Below are 15,612 nucleotides of genomic sequence, written 5' to 3' on the forward strand. Positions count from 1 at the left end.
TTAGCATTAATGCTGCTGTAACAATGTACCTCCTAGTGGGAAACTCTGCTGCTTCCCAAAGAATAACATTTCCCGACTCTTTAAATTTTGTGGTGTAACACTTAAACATCTGCAGATGTTATCCCTGTCATATATGTGGTCAAGGTCAAGTGGACCAGGGGTTGAAGTATTTTTTGTAAATGTCACTCTACCCATCCAAGTGCCTTAAAAGGTCATGACACATAATTTGAGGTGTGATTCTGCAAAATAGCCTGGGTAAAATAAAACTTACCTATTTGTCCTGGGTGGCTACAGTTCCAGGCAGAGATGTGAACTGCAGACTGAATTATAATTGAAAGCATCTCAGCAGAGAAGAAACAACATTGAACAAAGCTACAGACACAGATCAGTACAAGTTCTGAGACAGACTGAGGTATTCAAGGTATCTGAGATCCAGATGAGGTATCCAGGCATGCAGCTGCAGTCAGAAGTACAGCCAAACATAAAAATGCCTGCAAATACAAGTTTGGCTCAAAGCACTTATCTAATTGCTCCTTTCCCACACATTTGTTCCCTCTTTGTTTTTTTTTCCAATATACATGTTGTGACTGACTGACATTATATGAATACTAAACAGAAAGCCAATTTTTTCTAAGAATAATTCCACCAGGATTAATGGCATTTTTCAGAAGTAAAATACAGCTCAAAGTAACAGTGAGAGAATTGTACTGTAGCTCCTTTGGTTTTATATTTGCTATTTGCCTAGCATATTTGTGGAAATACTGTTAAAAGGAAGCCCAATGTAAACTACTAACTTTCAGACTACAAGTACTCTTCCAGCCGTCAGAATGTCTGAAAATTCTTTAGCTCATTAGAAAATATTACTTAGCTCATGTAATATATGGAACATAATAGTGAGACTGAGAATTTCTGTAGTTAGAACAGCATGCTATATATATATATATATATATATATATATATATATATATATATATACATGTAAACACATGTGTGTATACACACACACACCTATAATTCGGAACAGTAGATTGGCAGACAAATTATCTGGTAAAGGTCATGTATGAGATCTTTGTTGTGCAGTCTTTGAAATTTCCAATGTTACTCTAAGCCTGGAATGATTACATAATCTTTTCTAAATTAATTTTCTAAATATATCTTGATTCTGTTCTATGATTTTTATCATATTAAGTGCATTTCCCATTGAAAAATTAAGCACATATGGTAAACAAAAAACTATGTGATATGTGGAGCATGTGACATTTTCAATTTAAAAAAGGTGCTCACAGCTGATGACCAATCTGTGAAGCCTTAAGCAGCCTGGTCTGTGACAGGTAAACGAAAGCACAGAAAATTGAGTCCCACACTTATTCAGCTGTATCACGGACAGGGTAAAGATGAGACCACCTTGGATGACAAAAAAGGCACTGAACAGCTTGTACTCAAATCTGGTTTTGCTGCTGTGCCACTAAGCAGTGAAAAATTCTGCATTAAAAAAGAATAAATAAATGAAAAAAAATAAAAGAAACAACCTTGGTATACCAAGTCTTTTCCCATTGTTTCATCTTTTCATTGCTTTTCTCAAAATGTTTAATAATCAGAAAAACAACTTGGTTATTATGTAAGAACAAACCTTGCTTTTGTTGGTTCAATTTTTAGCACAGTTTTGCTTATTCAAAATCTTAATCATTTAAAACAACAAATATTTGGGTTCCAACTGCAAGACTGAGAAAGTTTTTTTATTACCCTATTTTTAAAGCCCCTCTGACTGTCCATCATACTTTTTTTTTTTAAATGCAGTGGTAAAAGGAAGGGCCAGCTTGCACAGGCACTTGATGGGATAGCTTGCACTAGATTTTATTTTAAAAACAATAAATAAACTTCTTCACAATTTAAAATTTTCTTTTAAAGTAACTGATAATAACAACACAAGGATGTAGTATGTCACATTTCTTTCGTGCAAACACTGAGATTCAGTTTTCTGGAAATACACAGATAAGACTTTTTATGCACCCATCAGCAAGAACAACTCTTTGACTGTGTCTTCACTAACTAATACATGTGACTACTGCAGACCTTATCCAATGGTTTCTTCTCTATCTCATTCTGCTATCTCATCATGACACAACAAGCTGGCCTGATCTAGCCAGTCCAGTAATCAGAAGCATCTAGCACACAAAGCCATGTACCAAAAGTGAAGCTTATGTGCTATGATGCTGCCAGAGGTGTAATTTTCACTCAAGGAGGCCTCATTCCAGGCACTGCTGAAGCTCAAAGGCATATCTATCCAATCACTGAGCCTTGGGTCATCAATATGCCTGATGACAGATACATTCATGAGTTAGAAGAAGCTTAGTGTATACAGGACTGATATTCTAATATAAATAAGAATGGAAAGACAGTACATCCTTTGGACTAAATTGGCTTAACACTTCGCAGTGTTGCTGTCCATAGTGTATGCAGCCCATCACTCTTAGAAATTTTTGTAAATTGTATATTCCTCTCCACCCTATTCATCAGCAATCAGTAGTAAATAAGGAACTAAATACCTCATGTCCACTAATGCTTTTTTTATTCATCATCAGTTTGAAAATGCTTGATTTTTAGGGAGAAAGCCTCCTAAAGTTAAGCTAGAGCTCTTTGTGGAATTAGGTCAAGAATCTCTTAACTTTCAGTAACATTTGAGGGAAGAGGCTGCAGTTCCAGTTACTTGAAAAAAGATTACTCATCATCAGACTAGAACAGGTATGCCTCAAAAACAAAAAGAGATCCCAGGAAGAATAAATACTGTAAGTTTAATTATAGCAATAACACTAGGTGTTGTAACACAGGTGTTATAAACCTGTTGACACTAGATTTACGGGACAGCATAATGTAAGATTTCCTAATAACTCTTAACAATATTTGAGTTCACAGGAACAAGTCTACCTCGTTTTCACTATTCCTCCTACTAGACCTTTTTCTTTTTTATCACTATGGTACAGGGAGAATAGATGTTTCCAGATTAGAGAAAGAAATGGAGAGTGCAAAAATGTCAGTGTCACAACCAAGTTACGTGTCTGTTTTAGTGATCAGGAGTGATTGATGCCAAACTAAACATAAATATGAATAAACACATATCTATGAATACACACATGCATGCATAGAATGCACTGAAGAACAGAAGACCAATACTTCAGATTTTACCTAGAACATACCGCCTATGGTTTTATGTCAAAATTTTTTAGAATAATGTAATTGATATATTTCATAAATCTGACAACATGAAAATTCCACTTGTTTTTCAATGAAAAAGATAAAATCACTTACCCACACACACACGACCATCAACTCCAACAGCCAAGCCAGATGGACATTCACACCGAAAGGATCCTTCAGTATTTATGCAATGACCATTCATGCAAATTCCTGATGTCTGACATTCATCAGTATCTATCAGGATGCAACACAATTCAACAATCTATTAACTGTTTTTAAGGTAGATTAGAATTAATATTTTTATCTAATTACTCTATGTGTCCATGTGAATTATCAACATATTCTTGTTTTGTTTCTAGTAACATTATTTAATAAATAAATAGTCAAAATTCTAGCTGCGCACTGAAAAAAAAAACCACCACACACCAAAACAACCCAAGATAAACTGCAGGATTAGATTCTCTATTAAACAAAATTAGTAACAAATTATCAGATTTTCCCCTTTGTCTACCCCATGACTCTACAATTTTGCTTCTGATTATGGCTAAGGAAGAAGCACTAAACACAGAATATCCATATAAAGGTAAATTTTAATGTCAAAGAACTTTGCAGTAGTCATAAATTTCTAATTCAATAACCTAGGTGCATGCATATTAAGAAAACTGCAATTAATATAATAATAATAATAATAATAAAGTTTCTGCTTCAAATCAGAAAACTAACAATTTAGATGATTTTGCACTTCCTAGAAAAGAAGCAAGTTCAAACCTGCTTCTACTGGTGACAGCAGGTATTTTCCCTTAGCTTACTTAAACAGAAGCTACTAATAAGACGCTGTTCTTAAAATGTCTAAGATAAGTTTTCAATGATTTCCACTCAAAAAGTTTGTGATACTAGCTGGCAAATAGAATGCCTTAAATATTATGCACTCTGAATTTTCAGAACAATGTTGGGGAAAGCATACTTGTGTTTGTTCACCAATGTAAATTCTTTTAAATCTTTTAATTTTCCCAGGCTGCTGCTCATTTTGCCACTTCACAAAGAGCCCGCAGATTTTGAAGTATTTACAATGTACCAACACTTTTTAAATGTTAGTTTATCATCTGTTGTTTTCTCACTCCGATTAAATAATTCAATTATTTCTTCTTGTAAGTTAAAGACATATTCCTATTCTAGACAGTTTAAGAAATCTAATGTAGTGAGTTTGTAAGCTATTAGTATGATAATAAATCCACATGAAGAGACTGCCACTCTTGCATAGACCAGAAATGATGTTTTCAATCAAGATTGTTTTAATGCATTACCCCTCAGTTCAACATACCAGTGCAGTAACGCCCATTTGGAGCCAGAGCAAATCCTGGTTTGCAGATGCATTTGAAACTCCCATCTTCATTTATGCACATCCCATTTAAACACATGTTTGTAGTGGTACACTCATCATGGTCTGCAAAATATTGCAATGAATACTGATTCCAAAAGATGACACGGGGAAAATAAACAATCAGGACTGATGTGACATATTCCTTCAAGATTAAATTCTACTCATAATTCAGATGTAGGATCTGAAGAATTTTCACTCTATAGACACAGCAGCAATTCTTTTCCTGTTGTCATCAGTTTGTGTGTTTCAGCAGACTGTGTTAGGGAAGAACAAGGTGCATCTTTCTTTCTTACACAAAAGGATAAAAAGCTTCAATCACCTGACAGAGTTAAGAGTTTGATGTTTGTCTAGGAAGGTTTTTTTGATACAGTATAGTCAAAATTAAAAACAGTTACTTCTTTGGCAGCGCTGATATATGGAACACTTCCTATGAAGCTTTAGGGAAAAATATTGTTCTTGGCATTGAGTTACAAAAGACTCACTTTGCTTCAAAACCAAAAGTTACCTCAATCTATCTTTAAAATCATGGAGTTCCATACAATAGCTATTTGAATGTGGGAACTAGAACTTCACTTCAGGCTGTACCTTATGACAAAAAAGTTAATCCTTTATTTTAGTGTGGAGTACAATTTCCAGAATCACCGAGCTAATGCCTTCCCCATTATTATTTAGAAGAGTTCTTACCCACACACTTTTTGCCATCTGTAGTTAGTTCAAAACCAGAATTGCAAATACACTGGAAACTTCCATCAGTGTTTACACACCGACCATTTTTACAAAGAACACCATTCTGGATGCACTCATCTACATCTAAGGCAAAAGATTAAAAATGAAAATATACACATTCAGAGAATTGAGATAAAAACATACATAGTGAAAAATACTGCTTCGAAAAATAGTGGCATGTTATTTAAATATTATTTAGGGAAAAAATCCAAATTTGGTTAAGAATTTATTCACATTGCATCAGGATAGGAAAACTATTATTTTTCAGACCTGTACAATAAATGCTACATTTTGTGATGCTGAGCAATTTCTTTATGAATATTTATAAAAACTGACTCACACATTCATTTGCATACACACATACCCATAACCACACACCTGTCATATTAATAGTCTATATCTTTATTATTTTCTTTTGTAGAGCTCCCAGCTAGACAATTCCCTGTCCAAGTGACAGATACTCCAGAATAATGGAGAGATGTCAAAAGACAACAACAGAATAACTGGAATGGTAGCCCACAGCTAGAGCTTCAATTAATATAGTAACACTTGGAACTTACTGAAATCACCTTGCTAACTGATTTTAGAACTCTAGTGGGATCTGACGTGAGAGGTCAGAACATCTGCAGTGCCCAAGACAAGCAGTTTCTTACCAATACAAGCTTGCTTAGTAGGAGTTCTCTGGAAACCTGTGTGGCACTTGCAGTAATATGAACCAGGTGTGTTGACACAGTCTCCATTAGAGCATGGGTTTGATATGCATTCATCAACATCTGTTGGCATAACAGAGGAGCACTAATTACTTCACAGCATACACAACTTTTTTCAAGTCTAGAAGTTTCTAACTGAGAAAGAGGGTACCTGTCAATTGTTAAATACTAAAACTTGTTCTTAGTGCAAAATCACTGCTTTCCTGAGAACAGAGCTGTTCTTAAACCAACTATGTGGACAGTTTCAAGAAGTTAACTGCTACTACACCATCTATCTATATTGATATTTGTCTATATTTGTCTGCCTTGATAGACAAAAGAAAATGTAAGAGTGAGGGTTCTGAAACATGGGATCTGACAGTTGCCTAAGAAAGCAAACAACATTTTATTCAACATAGTTTCATTTAGCTGAATGGTCATTCATTCATTTGAAATTATGAGCAGATTAAGGCATCAAAAAATTCCCAGTATGTTACAGGTTAAATGCAGAAATCTGAGCAAGGGCCATACACCAGCAGGAGGGATTCTTAATGAGACCACAGTCTGTGCACCACATCACAATTATTTACAGCTCATTTCATCCTCAACCCCACTCAGTCTTTGCATTTGAGTAATTCCAGACCCGACATACTTCATTTCTATCATGTTTCTTACTCTCTTTCCCAAATTTGGGTCCAATAAAACCCAATTTAACCCCTTTCAGTCTCAGGTAAAAATAACTCTCATTTGACACAGGACCCTGAAAACTTCTTTCGAGAACCTCTTCCCAAATCAATCCCCAAGCAGTTACCAGTCAGTCAGCTGTTTCTTTGGCCCAAGACAGCTGTTCCCAGCTCTAAAATAGGACTGTTTTTCCCCATGATGTTCCACCAAAAGATCTCAGGATCTTTACTCTCTGTGATCTAAGGAATGGAGCAAGTGCATCGTTCTAGTCTGGCAGTAAGGCTGTGAGCTCAGGCCCTCCTGCATCTACCAGAAGATGGCCTGACTAGATAGTCCATGTTATGGCTAAATTCACAGGTTACAAACTGAACAGATTCCTTGATGAAATCCTCCTTTCCTCATCAATCATATTTGCTGATCTGTGTTTTTTCCCTCCAGCTATGGCCTCCATTTCACTTAGAGGTCTGAAATTATTCATACCTTCATTTATGTAGGCTTTAACTCGGTTAAATCATGTAGGCTTTAACTCGTTAAATCACTGATTTAATGAGCTATGTTACAGCACTCTTCATGCCTTGATACAATCATACTGTTTTGGGTAAAAAGTCTAATTAATAAAGGCAAAGCAAATGACTCTTCATTTTTAACCCATTCACATTTGCATAGCAGCTGATACCACCACTCAGCACTCCAATAAAATCACAAGAATTAAGCAAGATAGAGATAAAAGAAATTCAGAGTATTAAATATAATGAGGAAAACGGTAACTGTGTCTTTATAGGTAAACTTCTATGTAATTATAACAGTTTCCTTCTCCCATGCTTCTCTGTAGTGCCTTGATCATTCTCGTGAGTGCTGCATTGGGTATTTTTTTCCTCAGCGTTCAGCTGACTTGAGTTTACACATAACTCCTTCAGAACAAGGCCCTCAGCTACCAAGTTTAGTGCCTAAACTGGTATGTCCTTTTCATAGCATTTTGTCAAATGCCTTAATTCAAACAACTTTACTGTATATTTATCTTGTTTTAGTATATGCAAGGACAGGGGAATCATGTAAGTACTAGCTATGGCACTCATCTGTTTTGTTTGCCTATATGACATTTATCATTTTCTTTATTATGGGCTTCAGCTTGCTTCATCTGTTAAAGAAGAGAAATTCATACTAGAAATGGGTCATACTGTAAATTAGTTTATAAATTATACAGCAGAAATGCAGTATTCCTTAGGAAATAGCTGACTTAAGCTTAGAAAATCCTGCTCAAGCCATGTGCATCAGATGCTTTCCATATAAAATATGCATCTGAAGACATTCTTATTTTTATAAGCTCTTGATAAAAGAGGGAATTGGCAAATAAATATTAATACATAGGAGTTGTTGGCTTTGAGTTTGCATTGCAAGCATGCATATTCCAGCAGTATAAACAGGAAACAAACCTGAGACAGACATGTTTAACCCATCTATTCTATCTCCTAGTATACCTCTCTTCAGTATCAAATATTTCTCTTTCACCACTCGCATCACACTTATCTCCACTTTTCAGTGTTTCATCTGCAACACTTGTCAGAATTTCACTACACAGTATGGAATTTCCTCTAAGACTTACTGTCTTAAGTCTGAAGGTATATTAACAATGTAAAATATGGAGATTTGTCTTCCCCAAACAACTAAAATTCAACACAGCACAGCTAACAGGCTTGCCGCCACTTTCAGAATGTCTACAGTTTTGCAGAGTTTCTGTAATCGGCAGGAAATAAGGAAAGGTAACAACATTACAGCTGTCTATGTTTGGGGAAACAGAGTGACCGTCCAGTTTCAGATCACTTAGGACACTTAAGGTCCTTGATCCACCAGGCATGTTCCATCATGAGAGCAGCATAATGCGAGTTTGGGTCAGAGAGCAGTATGTAACACCATCATTTTTTGATTTGTTAGGAAAATTTTGAAATAAGACTTTTTTCTTTTTTTTTTTAAATAACAAAACTCCTGTCAAAGATGTCTAAGAATTTCTGGCTTCTTGATCTAATTGCTAGGGAGTAGGCAGCCAGAGAGATAGCGCACTATAGAAGCAGTATTCATTTACATACAATTAACCATATCCCATGAAATGTGTTTCCAACAACCCAAGTCTCCTCTTTCAGTAATGAGAAGAGTATCCAAGTTAGATTCAAGCAAGCCTTTAATTTCATGTAATATGTATCAGTACACACAGATATTCCATGCAGTTAAGTTCCCGCCAGCATTTCCCAGACAACATTCTGTGTGATTTATGGCACCTAACATTCACAAATCACCAATGCAGTGTGACAGTTATGATACTCTTAGCTACTTCCTTATAATACAATTAGAAAATAGTGACACAAAGCTGTATTATCTAAGACAAAAAGTGTAAAAAATACTTCCTTAAAAAGTCTTCTGAATACAAGCAGCTTCTCAAAAGACAAACCACAGAAGAGTCAAAATAATTATTAATGTCTGATTTGTTTCACAAATAAAAAAATTTGCAAAATGGCACTTATACTTGCTGCAAGACATTACTGTTTTGGGTTTTTTACTGCTTTCAATCTGGGAAATTACTGTAGCTTGCACAGCAACTTCTACTTTTTTTAGTTCAGCTGAAGGTTTTATTTGGACCCCAGTGTGTTCAAAACTGACTCAGTTTTCAAAATAGTGCTTCATGTGGAGGTGTTTGTTATGAAGCCATGACTAAATTCCCTAAGTGAATACACCTTTCTCTGGGTACATAACTCTGTGTTAAAGAATTAAACAGGTTAACAAAGTTGGGTTTTTCCCATGCACCTATCAATTCAGTCAAGTAATTTTCAGGTACTTTAACCAAAAACTGAAAGTCACATGCAACATCACTTTTATCACAAGCCAGAGTAGAAGGTGAATGGCACGAGTAATTCCTACAGTGTAGGAATCCCACAGAAGAGAAGGGGACAGAATGCCAGTTAACTGTTGAGAGCACATTATAGTTGTCAACCAGTTTCAGTTCCTAGATGTGTAAAGCTGGTGGGCCTTTTAAGCCACAGGTGGTGGTTCTAACTCATTTTTGCATGCATGATTTCTTCATTGAGAATTGAAAAATAAAAAAGTTTACAAGACATTCATATAGGTTTACTTATTGTGATCTAAGAACAAAGGGGAACAGAAATCAAATGAAGCATTCACAATAGGCCCAACCACAGAGTTTAAATCCTGTTCTAGACTAATCCCAAAAGCTACTCTCAGCTGAAATTAGTACACTAATACCTTCTCATTAGGCTTTGAAGGCAAAATGGAGCCAAAGGCACTATTTTTTTTGTGCCAGTGGTTATTGAAAATGCTGTTCACCAGAAGCAGAAGTCTAAAAGATTGTCCAGGTTCAGGTAAAGCTTTTGATTTATCTACTTACACAAAATTTTTAGTATTATTAATTCCTTGAATTGAATCTGGAGTAACCTTTTACTTAGGAGTTAACCTTACCAGCTGCATCAAGATTTGCTTTGGTTTGACTTTATTTTCGACAATTCAGTGTCTCCTAGACTCTTAACTTACCTATGCTATATTACCAATATATGTGCAATAATCAAAGTCTTGTAATAGTATCAAACCATACTCATTTTTACCTTGGCGTGGCCATTAATTTTCTATGCTTTGCAAATTAATTTTCTATGCTTTGTGAGATTAACTGCATTCAAATCCCATCTGCCACAGTGTACTGCTACTTCATCACATACCAACACATACCATCTTTATGCTATCTGCTGGTACAAACCACAAAGTAGCTCAGTCCAATCTGTCTTCCCTTGGTAGGAAATGCTTTTAGGGGCAGGTGGGTGGCATTGTGCCTTTCCATGGTAACCAAGCTCCTTTTTTATAGTTATGTGCTCTTTCAGTATATTTCTTCATGAAGAATAATTCTTTTTAATTATGAACAAGCCTTTATCATAATCATGCTCTACCACTACAGTTTTTATCACTGCTTTATAATGATTTGAACAGGAAAAAGTTGCCGCAGAAAGCACACTTCAGCACGGCCTTTTGTATTTTTTCCAGCCACTAGTTTTACTAACAGCCAGATCGTAACATCTTCATTTGGCATCACGGACAGGATGCTGTTTTGAATGTATTTGTAAAAGAAAAAGCCACTAAGGAACCTGTATATATCTATACAGATACTTTTGCTGTCTTTAAAGGCTGTGTAGAATGGGTGACATTTTGGGAAAATAATAACTGGGAAATTAATAGAGTGCCTATATGGCTTACAGAGAAGTGGAAGGAAATTCTATGAATTGCAAAACAAAATCCCAATTTTCATGTAGGCTGCATACCTTCCCACCAATCCAATTTAAAAGATCAAGCAAGCAAATATAATAACCAAGTTGACGAATTGGCAAGAATTAATGTCATTGAAATCAGAGATGCTCTCAATCAAGGTGAAGTCCAAGAATGGGGAAAATTACTAGAATGGCTTCATTGCAAGAGAGGCCATTTGGGTATTTTTGATTTGTATAAAGAAGCACAATCTCGTGGTGTGTATCATGAGAACAATGTAAAACAATAATTTCCTCATGTGATTTGTGTAAAATTCAGTTGGGAGAACATCCTCTGACTGCTGACAATTTACATCTCAGAGATGGTAAAACATTATGGTCTACTTGGCAAATAGATTATATAGGACTCTTCCGAAGGTCAGAAAATAAACAGTATGTTATTGTAATTGTGGAAGTTATCTCTGGGTTAACTTGTGCAGAATCGTATACAAAAGCAAATGGAGAAAACACTGTATCTTTCCTGAAGAAAATTTTTTTAATTTTGCCTAAACCTACCAGTATTCAATCTGATAATGGTACTCATTTCACTTCCCACCTGGTCCAGCAATGGGCAAAAAGTGAAAATATTAACTGGGTGTTTCATATTCCCTATCATCCCCAGACAAACAGCACTGTTGAACTAACAAATGGGTTCCTTAAAAAACTCATTAGACCTCAGGAGAGTAACTGGCATGAGAGACTCAATTATGCTGTTGCCATGGTCAATAATAGGTGGGGTGTGAACGGGTGTCTCAGAATGGCAGCATTCTTTCCCCTGTCCCTAATCAAGATAACAACACTGAGAAGCAGCCTCCCAGGAACTTCAAAGAAACCTTGCAGCCAGGCCAAGCCATTTGTGTGAATTTACCTAACATAGGTAGAATTAAACTCATTTTGCAAAATCCACTGAATTCAAACACGTGGGTGGCAATTGACATGAATGATACACAGCACAAAATTAGCACAAACTGGATAATCTGTGGAATAAGGTTTAAGTTATCTTTTACCCTGTGTACTGTAAACCAATGTTTTCTTTTCTTTTGGTCCTTTGTGTAATTAGGTTTTGTGTATTGGGGCAGAGTGAGGCTGAATTAATGTGACTACAGACATCAGTAATCCTAGGACATCAAAACAAAACACCCCTGGTGCACAGTTTCAGACTTGGCTACTCTGAAACTGACACTGGAAGAAATTACTTACTGCTGGCTGGGAGGCTGGCCACCTCTTTAGCCTAGGTAAAGTAATTTATAACATCATGATTTTGTCCATGATTGCTCCTAGATTGCTGTTACCTTTAATACATTTTATTGGTAGTATAATATCAGATGTAATTTGTATGTGTATGGAATGGGCCTATGTTATGTACTTATGATTACTGCATTGTATATTATTTTATAATTATTTTCATCTTATAATTTTTATTACTGTTGCTATTGTTATTATTAGCTCTCATATATAATTGACATCTTCTCCTAAATTAATTGCTAAGATTCGGTAAATGTCAATATTTTACCTTTCTTTCTATACAAGTTGTACCTGTCACTACCTGACACAATTGCTTTGTACATGCACACACCTTACTCCTATTAAGTTGATTCTTTGTAACCTTTCATACATGCTCTCTGCTACCTTTTAGCCGTTAAATGTCTGTAATATATCTAGATACCTAGTTGCAAACCTTTCCAATGCTGGTGAAAAAACAAAAACAAAACCCAACAACAACAACAAAACAAAACAAATACATATATATATATATATATATATATATCAAGCTGTTGATCCCAAAAACACACTCCCCTAGCCTCAAAACCCACGGGGTGAGGTCACGAGATATGGTGAGGTATGTATGATGTGGAAAATGTGTGGTACAACAGACAGTTTACCACCATCCCCCCCCCAAAACACAGGTTAAAAATATTCTGGCTTTTGAGCTAGGTAAATGTGCGGTGGGAAGAACTGTGTCAGGCAAGGTGAAATTCCCGGTTGCTCCTTAATGGAAACCTCGGAGATGGAATTTGCCTGCTAAAACAGCACAGATTATAAAAAGAGCCACAAGACACAACCACGCCAAACGGGATGTGTGTATATATAGGGATGTGTGTGTATATATATATATACATATTGAAAAAAAAAAAAATACTGATTCAAGAGCCACGGGGTGAAACAATGTAAACACTTTAAAAATACAAAATATGTCTCTTGAATCACTTTTTTTTTTTCTCTCTCTTCCTGTTCGGTTGCAACATTCTGTCAATTAACATATGTTTACCTCATCATTAGAAAGAATTTCTTTACTGAGAGGGTGATCAAGCATTAGAATGGGCTGCCCTGGGAAGAAGTGGATTCTCTGTCCCTGGAGATATTTAAAAAGAGACTGGATGTGGCACTCAGTGCCATGGTCTGGTAACTGCAGCAGTAGTGGATCAAGGGTTGGACTTGATGATCTCTGAGGTCCCTTCCAACCCAGCCAGTTCTATGATTCTATGATTCTATATGCCTGACAGACACCTAAAAGATAAGAATGCTTATCAGGTCGCCTCCTGGTGCACGGTGGAGACAATGAAAGTAGCAGGACACCCAAAAGACTGAAAGATAAAGATGACTCATCTCCGGGAAGTCTGTGTGTATCAGGGACTTATGCAAAAAAGAGACCCCTCTTCTGTTCCTGTGTAGAAAGCCCAGGAGAAAAGGAGAAGCGGCGGCTTTCCTCTAGACCCCCCCTCTCTCAGCACTTTGGCTTCAGCTACAGGACAGAGCAGCGGCAGGAGTGATGGATCCTACACCCCCGACTACAGCCAGAGGCCAGGGCCGTCGGACGATGATAATATCTTAATTACTCCCTCCTTCTTTCCTCTTCTTAACGACTTTTCTCTCCAAAGTAGCTAATTGTATAAATCCTAAATAAATCCTTGTAACTTGTTTAAATCATAAAGCTTGTTATTTTTGTAAATTCATGCGTCGTCTGTAAGTAGTGGCTGAATTTTCCTTGCAATCAAAATATAAAATAGTAACTCGGATTGTAACAATGCTCTACCACGACAGTTTTTATCACTGCTTTATGATGATTTGAACACAGGATAAAGTTGCTTCAGAAAGTACACTTCAGCACGGCCTTTTGTATTTTTTCCAGCCACTAGTTTTACTAACAGCCATATATTCAGATTCTTATCATTACTCTTTATGTTTCATTTGAACTTAGAAAGCAAAAATAATAAAAATAAAATATGTACTCTGTTATCAGATAGATAACAAACACCTGTGTGCTTCAAATTATATTTTCAACTTGCCCCCCCCCAAGTAACAAAAAATATAAATACAAGGTGTGAGCAAGATTTCATCAAGAAACATTAGTACAATACACCAGCTCCCAAAAAATGCACAGCAAATTTCAGGGCAGTTTGTCAGGAGTCAAATTCCACCAGAGATAAAAATACTGATTTCTGTGATGCAAAATTTAGGGCTGGGAACTAAAGTGCCAGGGCTCTCCACTCACTCTGAAGAAAGAATAGCCATGGAAAACAGACTTATAGTAAAACTCCTACACACCTCAGGCAGATCCTGAGGCTTAAGGATGCAGCAAGAGACTAAGCCTCTTCAGTTTCCATTCAGAAATCAGACCAAAAAGGACATGCAGGACAACTTGGCACACAAAGTGAAAGAGAAAGATACTGTGCTGCTTTCCTTACATACTGTGGGTAAGAAAAAATGGGCTGCTATTTTTTGCAAAATATTGTTTCAATTAGATTAGACATTCGAAAACTTCTGGAAGTTTGACTATGGGAGCAATGTGACTGCTTGGGGAAGTGGTGGAATCTCCATCAACCGACATTTCTCAAGAAGAGGGTGTACAGTTGTCAGGAATGAAACAGCTATAGCCAATCTCTCTGGTGCAAGAGGATGGCCTATCTATCTATCTATCTCACAAACTTTCAGGTGCTGTATATCAACTGGATTTCAGAAAGGAAAACAGAGAGCTTAAGCATGGTAAGAAACACGGACATCAAAGGAAAAGCATTATTCAATAATTGTCATATTCCACTTTTCCAGAAGACAGTTTGTCAATCCAGGCAGGTTCTGATAGTCAGTTTGTAATACAGTGGAGGTGAAAGAATTTCCAACTGAAAATTGTTCTGATCTCAGCTCAGTTTCTGGTTGTGACCCACACTGTTGCATACATGTCAAAATCTGCCTGTACCATTCTCACTTAAATACCATGAACTGTAGTCTTGGATTAAAGGATTTTTTCTTTGGATTCATGTAGCTGCAATTTTCTCCACCCCATTTTTCTTATGATTCCCTCTATTCAACAAGCACAGAATAAATTGATTCTAAATGCAGTTTCAGTGAGAACTAACAAGTTCTTGTATTAGATTTAGAGATCTCAAATCTCTTTATAAAAAAACACAAAGCAAACAATCAACCAGAAATATAACCAGAACTTCATACTTAGGACTCTCTGAGTTTACCAAAACACACAACTAACCCACAAGAACAAAAATTTTGTATTTTCCCTGAAATACCTCAAGATCCTTTGACACTGCACAAGTGAAGTCCACAGTAATTAAATAAAAGAGCAGAATCCCAAATTCAGGTCTTGTTAAAAAGTTAGCATTCCATGTTTTCACATCAAGTGCAAATAAAA

At 36.2% G+C, this 15,612-nt stretch overlaps 1 protein-coding gene across 1 annotated transcript in view; it reads right to left on the reverse strand.

The window, feature by feature from the left end:
* Positions 1–15,612, reverse strand: part of FBN2 (fibrillin 2) — a 144,385-nt gene that overhangs the window by 80,973 nt on the left and 47,800 nt on the right. Inside the window, exons 11-14 of the mRNA XM_071731664.1 lie at positions 5,956–6,075; positions 5,261–5,386; positions 4,517–4,639; positions 3,307–3,429 (exon numbers count right to left, since the gene is read on the reverse strand). Coding sequence (XP_071587765.1) covers positions 3,307–3,429; positions 4,517–4,639; positions 5,261–5,386; positions 5,956–6,075 — 492 coding nt within the window. The remainder of the gene's footprint in view (positions 1–3,306; positions 3,430–4,516; positions 4,640–5,260; positions 5,387–5,955; positions 6,076–15,612) is intronic.

Source organism: Heliangelus exortis, chromosome Z, assembly GCF_036169615.1.
Source record: "Heliangelus exortis chromosome Z, bHelExo1.hap1, whole genome shotgun sequence".
NCBI lineage: Eukaryota > Metazoa > Chordata > Aves > Apodiformes > Trochilidae > Heliangelus > Heliangelus exortis.